General features: G+C 43.6%; 1 protein-coding gene across 1 annotated transcript; it reads left to right on the top strand.

Annotated features, from left to right (window-relative positions):
- Positions 1–326: 326 nt before the first annotated feature.
- On the top strand, positions 327–14,106 carry samd1b (sterile alpha motif domain containing 1b; the record flags this gene model as incomplete). The annotated part of the gene is made up of 7 exons (XM_083975701.1): positions 327–1,583; positions 2,777–3,079; positions 3,330–3,458; positions 11,529–11,577; positions 11,693–11,810; positions 13,715–13,829; positions 13,963–14,106. The coding sequence occupies 7 exons, from the start codon at positions 327–329 to the stop codon at positions 14,104–14,106; spliced, it is 2,115 nt and encodes a 704-aa protein (XP_083831827.1).
- Between the last annotated feature and the right edge of the window lie 946 nt (positions 14,107–15,052).

The following is a 15,052-nucleotide window of genomic DNA, read 5'->3' as shown; positions in this document are numbered from 1 at the left end:
TAAAAGGGAGTGTGTTATCAAGTGAGCGGTGATCGGGTCGAGACCGCGAACAAAGAACATCTGCGATGCGCTATGAGCGAAGCCAATTCCACCTTAAATGCCACTACATTTGCGTCTGTGTCGGAGACCTAGGCGCCATCTTCAGTCTACCTTAAGCGCACAATGTGGCCAACGAACGCAAGCGTATACCAGCCAGGCTTCCGTCCTCATTCTCCTGCCGGGGATCGCACTCTGGCTTCCCAGCTTTGACACAGCAGCGTCACTTGTGAAACAACAGAGGAAGAGACGCACTCGGGCCAAAGCCCCATCCGCGCCAGCAGGAGAAGATGTCCGAGCCCAATAAGTACCGAGACTGGATCCTGGAAACAATCGACTCTCTCCGGTCGAGGAAAGCCCGTCCGGATCTGGAGAGGATTTGTCGAATGGTCCGGAGACGACACGGGTCAGACCCGGACCGAACCAGGACAGAACTGGAAAAACTGATTCAAGAGCAGACGGTGCTCAAAGTTAGCTACAAAGGGTCCATATCGTACCGAAACGCGGCGAAGGTGCAGCGGAAAAGCAGAAAGAAGAGTGAGTTTACAGCGACTGGAGGCGGCAGCGGCGGCGGCGGCGGCGCGGAGGCAGCGAGGGAGCGGACCAAACATGACCATCTGAACAACAACGGCGACAGTGCGCACAGCTTCACAGACCAGGAGGAGGGAGAGGAGGGAGAGGAGAACTCGGAGCCCAGCCCCGATCCCCACACTCCAACATCAGCCAGCAGCACCGCTGGCGAGAAGCTGCCGCCTGCCGCCAGCCGGAGTAGCGGAAACGGCTGCCTCAGCCTCGGCGGTGGCGCAACAACGGGCTGCGCTGCCGGGAGCGGCTGTAAAGAGGAGAAAGCAAGTGCACCGAGAGACAAGGGATTAGGACAGCAGGGCGCGGGGGGCTGCCCGGCGCCCGGCCCCGGTCACAGAACGAGCGCACACGACGCCGGTGATGGCAGCAGGACGGCGCCCAACAAAACCCATACACTTCGCGGAGGAAAGGAGTCCGCTCCGTCCGGAGCTGACACCCACAACAAAACTTGCTCCGGGAGCGTCAGCAGCCTTCCTCCTCCTCCTCCTCCTCCTCCACCTCCTCCTCCTCAGAAGCAGACTGAGCCCCTCAAGCCCAAACTTCGAGTCGGAGGAGGGGGCACCAAAACAGCGGGGAACCACGCCAACTCCGACCTGGGCGACAGACTGGTGGCTTCTGTTCGCAGCCTGTCCGAGAGAAGACTCCGAGGAGGAGGAGGGGGAGGAGGAGGGGGGGGCTCCTCCGCCGCCGCGGCCAGAGGCCACACCAAGCCGCTGGGGCTGAAGGAGATCCTGGGCTACCTGAGCAGCCAGGAGCGGCTGTCGGATGAGAAGCTGACCCGAGGCAAAGTCAAAGTGGTGATGGAGAGAGAGGTGGCGCGAGGCAGGCTGCGCAGGAGCCGCTGCGGGAACATCACTCTCCCTCTGAGGGGGAGGGAGGCGGAGGAGCCGCGCGAGCCCAAGAATGCGTCCGCGGACAGACTTGTGAAGAGCGCAGTGCAGGACAAGCAGCCGGGGAAGAAGGTGGGCAATGTTTAACTTAGCAGTTCCAACACGTCCAGGTCACAGAGCCGCGAGGAACACCGTCGACTCGATGGCAACTGCTGATAAATTAATGATCGCGGGTTTAAGCCACACACGCGCTCGGCTTCTCTCACCAAAAATATAGTTTCATGTTAAACCTCCATTATTCACAATGCAAAAGTGTTTTGGGCTGATTCAGAGAATCCGTCATTTCTCTTTGTCGGTTAAATGTCAGTGGGATGCGACCGTGCCTGTTTGGCGTTTGTTCCCAACAGCCTCGGTAGGTAGATAATGGCTGTGTGTGTGTGTGTGTGTGTGTGTGTGTGTGTGTGTGTGTGTGTGTGTGTGTGTGTGTGTGTGTGTGTGTGTGTGTGTGTAGGCTACGGGTTACAGGAGCAGACAGCCGGAGCGGCTTCCCCGCGGCTCTCGGGATGAGCGCGCGCTCACCGAAAAGAGCGTCTCTGCATGGCGCGAGCACGAGCAGCTTTCTCGTCTCGTTGTTGTCACATCACATCACTATCCCGGGTCAATAACATTTGATTTCTCTCTCAGGAACTTTACCCGTGCGGAACAGAGCGCGCGCTGTCTGGGCCTGTCGCGCGCGCTAGGCGGTGTCTGTCTTTAAACTTGAGACGTGCCGCTGCCGCCGCCGCTACCGCTGCTGCCGCCGCCGCCGCTGCCGCTCTCTGCTCCGTCGCGGCCGAGTGTCGTGTTTGCTCATGCAGGGCACATTGTGTGCGTGCGTGTGTTTAGGCACCATATAAACCCAGTGGTTTTGTTTCTCCTCGCGATCCAAGCATCTCTCCCGTTTCATGCCTCATTAAATCCTTTGTATCATCTCTGACAGCGCGCTCTCCTCCCTCTCTTCTGCCCCTGTGGGTGCACACTGGAGTTGGCTTATAGAGGGTTATCGTTATCTCTGCTATCGGCGTGTCTGTCGTGTCCAAGTGGGAGTTTGTTTGTTTGTTTGTGATCCCGGAGAAGCACAGCAGTTCACATCTGGACCACGGGCCACAATCCTGACCGAGAACTTGGATCAAACTCAGTCCTGCATGCACGCTCATCTCCGAGGATGAAGCTGCTGCTGCTTGACCACCACTTTGCTCCCACCCATTTTCAGCGCGGACATTTTTGTTTTGTTTTGTTCTGTATTGTTGTTATTTTTTTTGATAGAAGTTTCTATGTCATTGTAGCCAACGCCCCCCCCTCCCGCCCAGACCGACCAGCCGATGGAAACAGGCGGTGAAGAAGTAGAGGAAGAAGACGAGGAAGAGGAAGAGGAGGAAGAAGTAGTACGGGATGAGAATGAGGAAGAGGAGGAGGAGGAGAAGGATGATCCCCGGAGTTCTGGTGAGGAGGGAGGACTATCCCCGGTAGCCATGACAACTGAACCAGAGCTCATTGAGAAAACCACAGAAGATGCTGAGATCCAGACAGCATCAAAGCAGGAGAGCCCCCAGCAGCAGCAGCAGCAGCAGCAGCATGGTGGCAAAGGTGTGCATGGATACATGTAGCTACACAGTTAAACACATATAGTCCATTACAGTGTGTCCAGAATATCAAAACAACATACTTTCACAAAGATCCAGTTTCCTCTTCTATGGGCCATCTTCAGTCTTAATTTAGACATTTAGCTGCTATTATAACCACCTTTATTAGTACAAATATAGTGATTTTTTTTAGTTCTGGAGGTTGTTTATTCATTCTCTAATTGTTGTTCATAAACATACTCCCATGGGTGCTGACCTTTCAGGGGTGGATTCACTCAGCCGGACACCGTCCCCACCTGTTCAGGGAGTTCCACTGTCACAGTGTAACAGTCCACACTCGGAGGAGAGAGCTGTCCTTCCAGCTCAGCCCTATAAGGCGGCACAAGTAAGTGCAAGCATGTTCATGTCCTGATGCATTATCAAAACTGTATGTACTCAAGTACAGAGTGTTACCATGGGTGTAATCCAGACCCTTAGGAAGTGCGATCACTGATTTCCAATTTCCCCTCGTTTCCTATCTTTGCTAATTTGGCCTCTCTTATTTTGAAAAGATGCTCTCAAAACATTGCCCTGTATCTCAGTTCCTTTACCAGTGAGCTGATGAATTGCTGAGATCCTTCACCTCATTGAAAGTGTCACTACTATGATTTACTTTTTATTTATTCGTAGATTTTTTTGGGATCTGGATCAGTCAAGTGAATATCCGTCCATCCACTGCTCATTTGTGCAGGGTCCGTGCAGGGGCTGGAGCCAACCCCAGCTGGGGTGGGGACTAGGGATGTCACAATTAACTTGTTTTCACAATTAATCGTGGTATTAAACGCCACAATTAATCGATCGTAAAGATTCCTAAATACCGTCACTTTCCAAAAAAGGATTATGTCGGAACCGTATTGGCAGATGTGCGCCAAAGTAAAGGTAAATGCACAGATACTGGTCCATACGTAACATTGAATTGGTAGGAATTTAAATGCTAGAGTCAATGTCATTTGTAATAATAAAAAAAAAGATTAAAATTAACTTAAACATTTGGTATAGGTGACAATTAATGACTTATATATTTCAAACACTTTAATAATTGGTCGTATTTGGTCGAGTGAATGCGTATGAATGATCATGGTGGTACTACACACGTAGCTTACCACCACCGGTGTGAATGTGTATGAATGAATAATGGTTTCTGTAAAGCGCTTTGGGTGTTGGGTGAAAAGTGCTATAAAAATGTGATCCATTATTATTATTATTATTATTATTATTATTATTATTATTATTATTATTATTATTATTATTATTATTATTATTATATTTTAATAGATATTTTGTGGAAATAATTAGTAATGTAATTATATTTTGACTATATTTGATTTTACACATTAATAGTGTTTGAAATTAATTGCTGCATAATAATCATGATAATCATAATACCATGATTATTTCTCTGACAATAAGAAAATCTGTAATCGTGACATCCCTAGTGGGGAGTGGGACACACCCTGGATATGTGGCCAGTGTATCACAGGGCTGACACATAGAGACAAATGTGTATAATTGGGGGTGGCAGGAAGGTGCTGAGGTTAGCACTGTTGCCTCTCAGCAAAAAACTTCTGTTAGAGTTTGCATGTTCCCCCGTGTATTAGTGTGTTCTGTGTGTGTGTTGTTTGTCTCCATATGTCAGCCCTTTACAGGTGTAGCTACGTCAGCTGGGATTGGCTCCCTAGTTCACTGATGATGACACACAATAGGATGGATGGATGTTACTGGATTATTATGACTGATGAGAACAAGTGATGGCAGAATGCTACACAGACTGTAGTTGGTCAATTTTATGTACTATTTGACTTATACGTCTTATTGTGTTAGTCTGAAATGACGCTATAACAGTGTAATTTCTTGTGTATTGTTTCCTAAGTGAGACCATGACTAGTCACTGTCAAAGAAGTGTAATTATATTTCCCCCTGAAATGTAGTGATGCAGAAATGTAAAACTTGAGTTTCTGTACGCTGGTGTTCAGGAACATTTATAATTCAGATCACAAAGTGACTAAAAGTGAACCTTGGTTGATGTATTTGCAAAAATTTCATAATTTTATTATATTAGGAGAGGGTTAGTCATTGTTGCAGTCAGACACTTGGATTACTTTTATGGGGTTGTGAGTTTACTGCACCCCTTGTGGTGAGAGCAAACAGGAACAAGAACCTCATTCACCTACATACTTTCAATCTGCATCAGATGTGGATGCTTTTCTGAAGGTCTTGACGTAGTTCCTTCTTTCACCTGTTTTCTATCATATATTCACTTTTTTCAGGCAACATTTGCCAGTTTGTGTTGTTGACTCTTAGAACATCATTTTTTATCAGTGACATTTTCACTCTCAAATGTCCATGTTGCCTAATCTTAAAGCTGTACAGAAAAGAAAAATGAATTTGATTCCACAATAACTCATCTATCAGACGATGTAGGCCAAACTTTGTGCAAAATTCTATTTTAGAGTAAATCCAGGATGAAGGTGGGGTAGTTTTTTTTTCGCATTGGATAATGCAGGCGCACGCATTATGCGTCACGCTGCGTCGCCACTGATATTGGATCCATCATCCGTCAATCAAACATCTGAGACACACACACACACACACACACACCGAGCTCGGTCTCGCCCCAAACATTGAATATCCCGCCCGCTCAATAACGACCAATCAAATTCGTTTTCCTTACTCTGTAAACTCGTGCGACAACTCGTGGAAACTCGTAGAAGGAGGCGCAACAAACAGGACAAACGGCCATTTCTGAACACATTTAACACACAACCCTGATTCATCCTGCTTGCAGTTCAGAACACATTTCTATGCTGTTCTGAACCCCTGGTGACTTGTACAGTTCACACATTGATGCATTTCACATCTCTGACAGAGGCCGCAGCAGCAACAGTTGCCATGTGGAATAAATTGAAGAAGAATCAGTAGTTAGAATGAGCAGCGATGCGCAGAAATGAATGGCAAATGGAAAAATTACAGTATAATTTGAAACCTTTATGGCACATGCATCCTATGATATGTGCAATAAACATTTTCCTCCAAAACATTAGTGTAGGTAATAAACACAGGTGTAAATGATAGGATGAGAAATAAATGAGTAAACTGGATCCAACTGGTTTGTGATTTGTTTTAACTGACAACCCATTGCGTTGGTCCACTTGAACCCAAGAACCAGTCTCCTCACCACACACAAGTCAATATTTGACAGCTGAATTCCATTTAGCTGCCTCAGTTTCAGGGTCCTGATTGGTTGTTTATGCTGGCTCACTGTCAGGGCAAAGTCTTCACAGGTGTTATTAGAAACGCCTGTTCTTCAACCCCTGTAACAAGTTATAACATCCTTTCTGTTAGAATTATACGGTGGTTGTGTTTCTGAAATCACTTTCTCATTCACAGCAACTCTACACAGAGTTCAGTGCAGAGTGCAAGAAAGTGATCTCATCGCTAAAAATGAACACATGAACCAAAAACCAAGACGAACGATTCTCAGACACTATATATTTATGTTGCCTGATCAGACCTGTTCTGAGGACAGTGTGTGTAGGTACACACTCAGGAGCTGTATGTAAGAAATATGGCAACTTAGTAATCATTAAATCACGCCATGTGTCACCAGAGATTAAGGAATCATGTTAATTTGAAATCCTGGTCTAACTGACAACAATAGTACAGCCAGAATATTTAAAAAATCTTATTTGCAGCGCGCAAATCATGTTTATGTTTTGATTTTGTGTTTTAGCCTGTTGCGCTTCCTGTTGCTATCTCCCAATAACAAAGTCAGCAGTCAGCATTTTGACATCCAGGTTGCCAGTTACCACTGAGCCGCAGCTACAGGCATTGTGGATTATGTTTTACGTTACCAAAATTAAAAGACCTCGCTATGACAACGAACGTATTGACAAAAGCAGAAACAAAACCAGGATCTCCATAGGATAGATGTGTTTGAAAAATGGAGAAGACAGAGAAGAGTTTGAGGACAGATGCCATAGTGGCTGGACACACCTATCTTTCTGCACAATAATCTGTTTTTTCCCAGTGCATGTATACAGCTTTATCCGACCGGTTCATTTTCTTCTATTACTACATCGTCGTGGCTCCGGCGGCGTAGGGAGTGTGTGAGTGAGTCTGCAAAGCTGGAATACACAGTACGCGCACATTACGCCCGACTCTGTGGGGGCCTTTAGACTTTTTATTCTTCTTATTATATAGGCCCATTAGTTATGAAAGGAGGCTGATTACACCGCTGACTATCAGGCAATGTCCTGTGGTTTTCAGCCTTTTATGATTTAGCGTTTACAGCTGAGAACAGGTATTGTTCCCTCTCCATTAAATAAAGTGCAGTGAAAAAGTATTTGCCCCCTTCGAATTTCTGACTTTCTTGCAGATTTGTCACACTAAAATGTTCATTTTATATATATTTTTTTTTATAGTATTTTGGTAGGGCAGCCATTTAGGGAAGGTTTTCACCACTGTTCTAAGCTTAGCTTTCTCCATTAGTGGATAAAGGATCTCACCATGGTTTACTGGAGTCCCAAAGCTTTAGAAATGTCTTTGTAACACTTTCCAGAATGGTAGATTTAGATGAATTAGATGATGTGTTGCTGTTTGAGATCTCTCAGCCTACTGGGAGATTATTAAACAACACTGACAAATATGCAAGAAGTAGGAAATCAGGGAGGGGGCAAATACTGTCTTCACAGCATTGTATTGAGCCTATAAGGGGTTGAAAATCAGAGTCAGTGGTCCTGAAACGTGTGTTTCTCTTCTATAATACACATTCTACATCTCGGAGGCGACGTCTTTCCACATACGGCTTCCTTCGCCTTTCAAACGGAGCAGAACCGGTCTGACAGAACACCGGCGGTAGAAGCAGGTTCATGGAGCTGTGAGCCGAATGTGCGGCACGTGTATGACGTGCGTCTACATTGAAAGTTATAGATGTGTGTGTGCAAAAGAGCCCCCTTCCTCCCCATGCACACACAGAGACACACACCTTTTAACCAAGGCGCCTGTCATCTTAATTCAAGTTTTCTGTGTTCCGTCAATACACCAACTTCCCGTTGTTTCAAAATAAAAGCTGACCGATATGTTTATCATACTATTTAGGCCCTGTGGCTTCTTCAATCTTTTTCTTACTGACATTTTTACCGAGGTCCGGACCTCGATGACCTCATAGCTGGGGTTAGCATGTGGCTATCTGGCTACCTCGAGTCTGGGGGGGGACAACGTGCTGCAGTATTTTAAATTTGACTGCAACAGTTTTGTCCACAGTCTTACATATAGCTCCTTTAATTGCCATACAAATAATTGTGATTAATGATTTAAATTTCTGTTTCTGATCATTTTTTGCCACTATTAAAATATAAGCCTAAGCAAGGTTAAATACACACACCTTATGAAGAAGAAGAAGAGCCATTTATTGGATTAAACATTGGAATGTATAAATTAAAACTGCATTTCTGTTTTTACTTTCGGCATTGCAACTGAATCCATGATGCTAATGTCAATAGATGCTCATCGAAATGCACTTGTCAAACATTAGAAATGAAGCGCCTGGAGATAAACAGTTAGTGGCGCTCCACTCATGTGTCATAAGCCATAGCAGAAGAAGAGGGCACAACGTGATGATGTCATTAAAAGAGGACCATTCAAACTTCAAAGAGTGGAAAATGACAAGGAAATAGCGATGGAAATATGACATTTCTGTTAGTTTCATCAAGCTGTTTTTATACAGATGCATGGAAACGATCTGAACAATTATGCAAAATTATTGCGGCCAGCTCAAATAATTGCAATCAGGCAATTGTGTAATAATTGTGACAGGCCTGCTCTGGCCGTTTTGTGTTAGTATTGTTGTACATGTACCTGTCAGAGAGGGAGGGCTGCACCTTTTATAGTTGTGTTGGTTCATGTCCTTTTAATGACCACATATAGATGCATCTTAGCTCTACTCAACTTCAGCCTGAGCCAACGGATAATCAGCCTAAACACAGTGATACATCTATTTACCTGCATACACATGTGTAAAACAGGAAAACACTGATGAAAACACAGCTAAAACCTTGAAATGAAACCAAAAGATCAACTGAATAAACTTATTTTTCTTTTTCAAATATTTCTATAGCCTACCACCCGCTACCACGTATTGTATCATGTTAAGCAGGGAATTCAGGTGATTCAACACTGCACTTCATAAGAGTTCTTGCTACATATTGGTTGGGGCTGAGGACTACAAGTTTGAAAATAAATTGTAAGGAGTGTGGGGATGTGGAGTTAAAAAGAAATGAGCTTACCTCTGTTAGCCTCTCTGTTTCTCTGCTTTAGGCTAACAACAAAATACTGCACCTACACTAGTACACCAAGAGATGACCATAAAATGTGCACTACTCAATATTAAGATGCCACAATGCCATCCTTCTTATCTCAGACATCCATCAACAGTCATGAGACACTATATCTGCCAGTGATAGGGGAAAATATGATCACGTACAGAATTATAGAGGAGCTGATTTCAAACACAGCTACGGATTGGTCTTGTTTTGTATGTTTGTTTCTTTACTAGCGAGGATGCATTCGAAATTTATCTCCATGGGGGTACGTTTTATCTTCTCAGGGAGAGGAGCAGAACAAGTCGGTGAATTACAGATTTTAGTGGAGCACAGGTTGGGACAGATTTTAGCTCGCTGCCGGATACGACTCATTAGCTTGTGTCAAACTTTGCTCCCCCGCCAGTCCACTTCCTACCTCGCTCATCACTACAGCAGCAGATGGCTGTAATGTGATGTTGCAGTTTTGTCATGAAGCCAGCTCCTCTCATCCCTTCCCTTTAGCTGGAGGTTGTGACCTTCTGATGGTTTCAGCATGATACCTTCAGCACTATCCACAAGTAGTTTCAGCCCTGGCTTCTTCCAGGTGATTGATAGCGTCTTTTTTGTCTTGCTCATTAGGTCCAGTTGTACATATTGGAGTCCCATTCTTGTCCTCAGTAATGGTGCTATCCATTTTAGTTGGAAGTATGAAGTCGAAGCTCGGAATTACCTCACCTCCAAGTAAAGAAAAAAAACACACGGAGAAATTTACAATAAATACAACAAAATAAATATATAACGTACAACAAACATGTAACGTGCTGCACCAAAACAAACTGGTAGCCACTGCTAGCCATTGTTAGCAGTACTATTTTGATGACAACAGCTGAGGAGTTTTTTTACACATACAAACAGAGTAGGAAAATGTCCAGGGACAAGGACTGAACAGGACTATGTAAATGGGTGACTTTAATGAGAATTATGAATTATGAGAGAAATAAAATAAACTGTAAAATTGCAGAGCGTTTACTACCATTGACGTGAGTAGAAGCCATCTTGAATTCTTATGTTGTGGCTTGTGGGATTCGTCTTTCTGAGTCAGAGATTCGACTTCAGGGCGTCTCCAACTCGGAAGTACAACTATAACACTTCCAGGAACATTTGCACTTATTATTAAGGCACAAATATTCACCTGGATCAGAAGATGAACTGATAAGATTTTGGTGGTTAACAGTCAAGGTCATGGCGATGGGCTTGTGAATGCAGTGACAGTCAATAACACTTTCAGGGACTTTCTTCAAATTCAGCAGAAACATCCGCCAGCAGTCAAAAATGAACTGACGAGGATTTAATGGTCAAGGTCAAAGATCAAGGTTATGTCGGTCTCACATTCTTGAGACTGTCATTTATCAGAAACACCCATACAGGATGTCAACACATCTGGCTGCACTAACACTCACTTTGAGGTATGAACTGATAAGAATGTGGTGGTCAAAGGTCAAGGTTACGGTGACCTCGTAAAACACATTTTGTGCATTTAAAGGGGAACTAAGCAAGTCCGGTTTACCTCTGTTTTGCTAACCCTCCTCCCGGCCACGTGCATCTCTTTTCAATGTAGCTGGCGAGAAAGCAATCAGTAGAGCGGTACATAACGTTGTATATCATATACGGTGTTACGACCGTGTATATTTGTCTAGTCTAATCTGTCATAAACCAGAGATTACGGGTTATAGGGCATGTTTGTGTCGTGGTGCTGCCGAGATGAGAGCTCTGACATTGGGTCAGAGAGGCTCTGATCTTTCAAGGTTGGTTTTCAGCCAAGAGATGCTAGGTCTCTTAGTAAACCACCACAGTTACTCTGAAGCGGTTTAATTAAGGTAAAAATCCTGCATAGTTCCTCTTTAACTCATATACAAATGATGGCACAGTTTGAATAAAATGCCTATAAGAATAAAATGAAGTCTTGACATTTTATATACAGGTGGTCAAAGGTCAACTTATCTGTGACGTCACAATGTTCTGTAAAAACAATACTGAAAGTCATGACGGGCAGATGAGGAGAGAATTCTAGTTTTTGTGTGCATCTTTGTTCGACCCCGTCTCCTCTCTCCACACAGAATCAACTGCAGCATGACAGAATCAACCACACTTCCTCGGGCTTTAACAGTGAGTTCTGCTCTACTTATCATCTCAAAATATGTGTGTATCTGTGCATGTTTGTGTTTGGTGGTTTGCAGAAATAACAGGGAAATACGCCGTGCTTAATTTTTTCCCCTTACAGACTTGGAGTGTAAGACAGAGGTTGGCGTGTCGTCCTGCCTGCTCACACCCACTGCCTCCCCCAGAGACTCCAGCCTGCCTGAAGACAGAGGGATAAATGAAGGAGTTAGCAGTGAAGGGTGAGTACAGCAGACATACTGGAGACAAGCTGACCCACAGGCTCCTTTGCTTAGTTTTAAACTCATCATCTTTCTTGTAGATTTACCATTAGCATGGGTGCAGATCCCGGGGTGGACGAATTTATGAAAAACATGAATTGCCCCCCCCCCCCCAATAAAAATACCCCAAACTATTCAAAATTTAAGAAATGTATTTTCAGACTTCACATTCTTCACATCTAAAAATAAATTATTGAAATGGTGGAACAAATAATGTTTGACAAAAATATTTCTGACTCCACATCCTATCTCTGAACTCCTCCACTACGATGCAAATGAATGGGTAGTTTCTTACACAGACGCTGATGACATCAGCAGGCTTTAAAGAAACGACCCCCTCAATCTTAGGGCTTCATATTTTGATATTCATCCATATCAATTAATCATGCATAAAGTTCCATACACTGGGAGAAAAGGAAGATGGTGAGAAGAATTGGGGATCTGAGAGGGTCGGTGGGAGGCGAAAGATAAGAATGTGAGTAGACATTACATGTCCGAGACCCTTTAAATGATAATTTACTAATATAACAGCAGTGATACGGCTGTTGGCTGTTGAGGACAAATAAACAAGAAAGGTAAGCACAATAAATGATTCCCTGTGCAGTGCTTTTTGAATGATATGCCGAGACTCTGCGGAGTTGTGATTTATGGTGGCATGGTATGAGTTGCATATGGGCAAAAAAAAAAAATCTCTTTTGTGTCCCCCCCAATCCTGACATCGGATCTGCACCCCTGCCATTAAGTCCAATCTATTCAGAACAGTGGGCTTGAAAACTGATGAAAACATGACATGAGATAAAGAGGAAGCTTTCGATCATGTTTAATGTGAACCAGTTGATAGATGCTTGATATAAAACCACAAATCTATTATTCCTACTGTGTTTTTTTTTTTTTTTTGGTTGGTGGATCAGAGAGGGATATTACTGTACTAAATGCATAATCGACTTGTAGGATATTAGTTAAGTAAAGTAGAATTATTTCACAAGAAATAGTTCATTTGAATTGTGGCTGTAATGTAAAGTAATATTGTATACAGCCTTGTAGCCCACTCACAAGGTTTAGCTATTGGACTGATTAGGATGAACATGAGTAGAATCACAATGATGAATATTTGGTTGTAAATCTGAAGTAGTCCGGGTTATGGTAGATTTGTTGGAGATTCTCTGCCTGACCTGAACTGCTGACTTGTTTTGGCAGGATTTTCTGACTTCAGCCTCAGTTATATAAAACATGTGTTCAGTTTAACTCAAGTCACTTTGTTTATTCAGTCATTGTCTTGGTTTGTCTTCTACCATTTTCAAGGGCTTTTGTGTGGACTTTGTAGTGCATTTGTTTATTTGCATGTGTTGTGTTTTTTATTTTATTTTTGCAGAGCATGAGTTGTCAAATTGATAAAGGTGTTTTCTGAATTTGCAACACAATTTGTTTCCTTAGGTTGCGGTGTATTGATCTCTCAGGCCCACGGTACTAACGGCTCTGTGTATGTGTACTTAAGTACTAAAGTATTACATGTATATTTAATGTAGGCTACATGAGTACAGAGCACAGGATAGGGATTCTTTGACAGGACTTATTGTCTGGGCCTGTGAGACTAAGTTTCATCTCAACATCCAGTAAATCTCCATCAAGCATTTCACGTTTTCTCTGTGGGGCAGTCAGTATGTCACTTTCATTGATCATTCAAATCACAAGTTAGATCCCTGTGCTCCCATCCTCATCAACCAACAATAACGAAAACATGAAGAAGAAGAAGAAAATCGATGTCCTTGAAATTAGACAAAACTATTCCATCAGCATACTACTGTAATTCCTGTAGCTTATATAATGAGTCCATGGGCCAACTGTCCTCTTCCTCATATTTCTAGGTTAATGAAGTCTGAGGGGGCCGGTGGGAGCCCAGTGGACTGGACGGTGTCTGATGTGGTCAGTTATTTCACAGCGGCAGGTTTCCCTGAGCAGGCTGCAGCCTTCAGGACCCAGGTGAGACAGTCATCTCCAATAAGAACCACAAGAGGGCAGCACAGATAGGATAAAAAAAAAAAGAAATGTTCTAATAACAGTTGAACCTTTAACCCACGTCTACCAACCCACATTGCTTTGCTCTTTTCATTAGGAAATCGATGGCAAGTCTCTCCTCCTCATGCAGCGTAACGATGTTTTGACTGGCCTGTCAATCAGGCTCGGCCCCGCCCTCAAGATCTATGAGCGTCACGTAAAGGTTCTGCAGAAAACACACTTTGAGGATGACGACTGCTAACAACACACAAATACACACAGAGACGTTTGTATCTACATGTAACTCAAGTAATCATATAAAAATGCATGCATGGTATAGAGTACATTTTACTTTTCATCTCATGTGAAACAACACACACACACACACACACACACACACACACACCTCTCTTCCCTCTGGAACCTCTACGACTGCTCTGGTCCATAAATGAGACACAGAAACAAGATCGGATTTCCTGGACAACAAGGATTTTCTACCCGACAGAGCACAAATGTTGGAGGGAAAAAGCAGACTAAAATTTTAAGATGCAGAGCTTCAGAACGGTCATGTAGGTGTTTTTTTTTATTTACAATTACCAAGCACTTTGCAATTTTTATAATAAACTGTGCAAGATGTCTTTAAACTGTTTTTTTTTATGCTGACCTTTATGCACATTTTGAAATCTTTTTCTTTTCTTTTTTTCTTTTTTGTTGAACTCAATTTCAGTTTGATACTTTTGGACTGGGAAGTGCAAAGTTGTGGGTGCATGTTTGCACCAACACCATAGACAGCATGGTGGACTGAACAACACTCCAGATGTGGACAAGATTTATGTAACTAATTCCCAGATACTGGAGTGGATGGTTGGGATTCTGTTTTACTTCTGCCATAGTAGTAGTTCTGTATATAATCTGGTTCCAGCTTCATGACCTTTGATGGGCGGTCAAAACAATAAGCTGATCATTCCCCTACATGTCTGAGAGGTGAGAGATGTCTAACCCTTGGACCTTGTCGGCTTGTAGATCAGCAGGTGGTTGATTGTGTGTTGCTCAGTGCCTCAGATGAAAGATGACATAGACATGCACGTAATATTTTCAAACATGAACTAGTCATGATCTGCTCTGGCCTATGCGTCGCCAGATCAGGGTCCGGTTTCACAAAGACGGACTTATCTGTGGCTTAGACTTTGTCATTGCCGTTGACATAG

This window comes from Trachurus trachurus, assembly GCF_905171665.1.
Source record: "Trachurus trachurus genome assembly, chromosome: 1".
Taxonomy (NCBI): Eukaryota; Metazoa; Chordata; class Actinopteri; order Carangiformes; family Carangidae; genus Trachurus; species Trachurus trachurus.
This window is presented reverse-complemented; position numbering and strand designations above follow the sequence as displayed.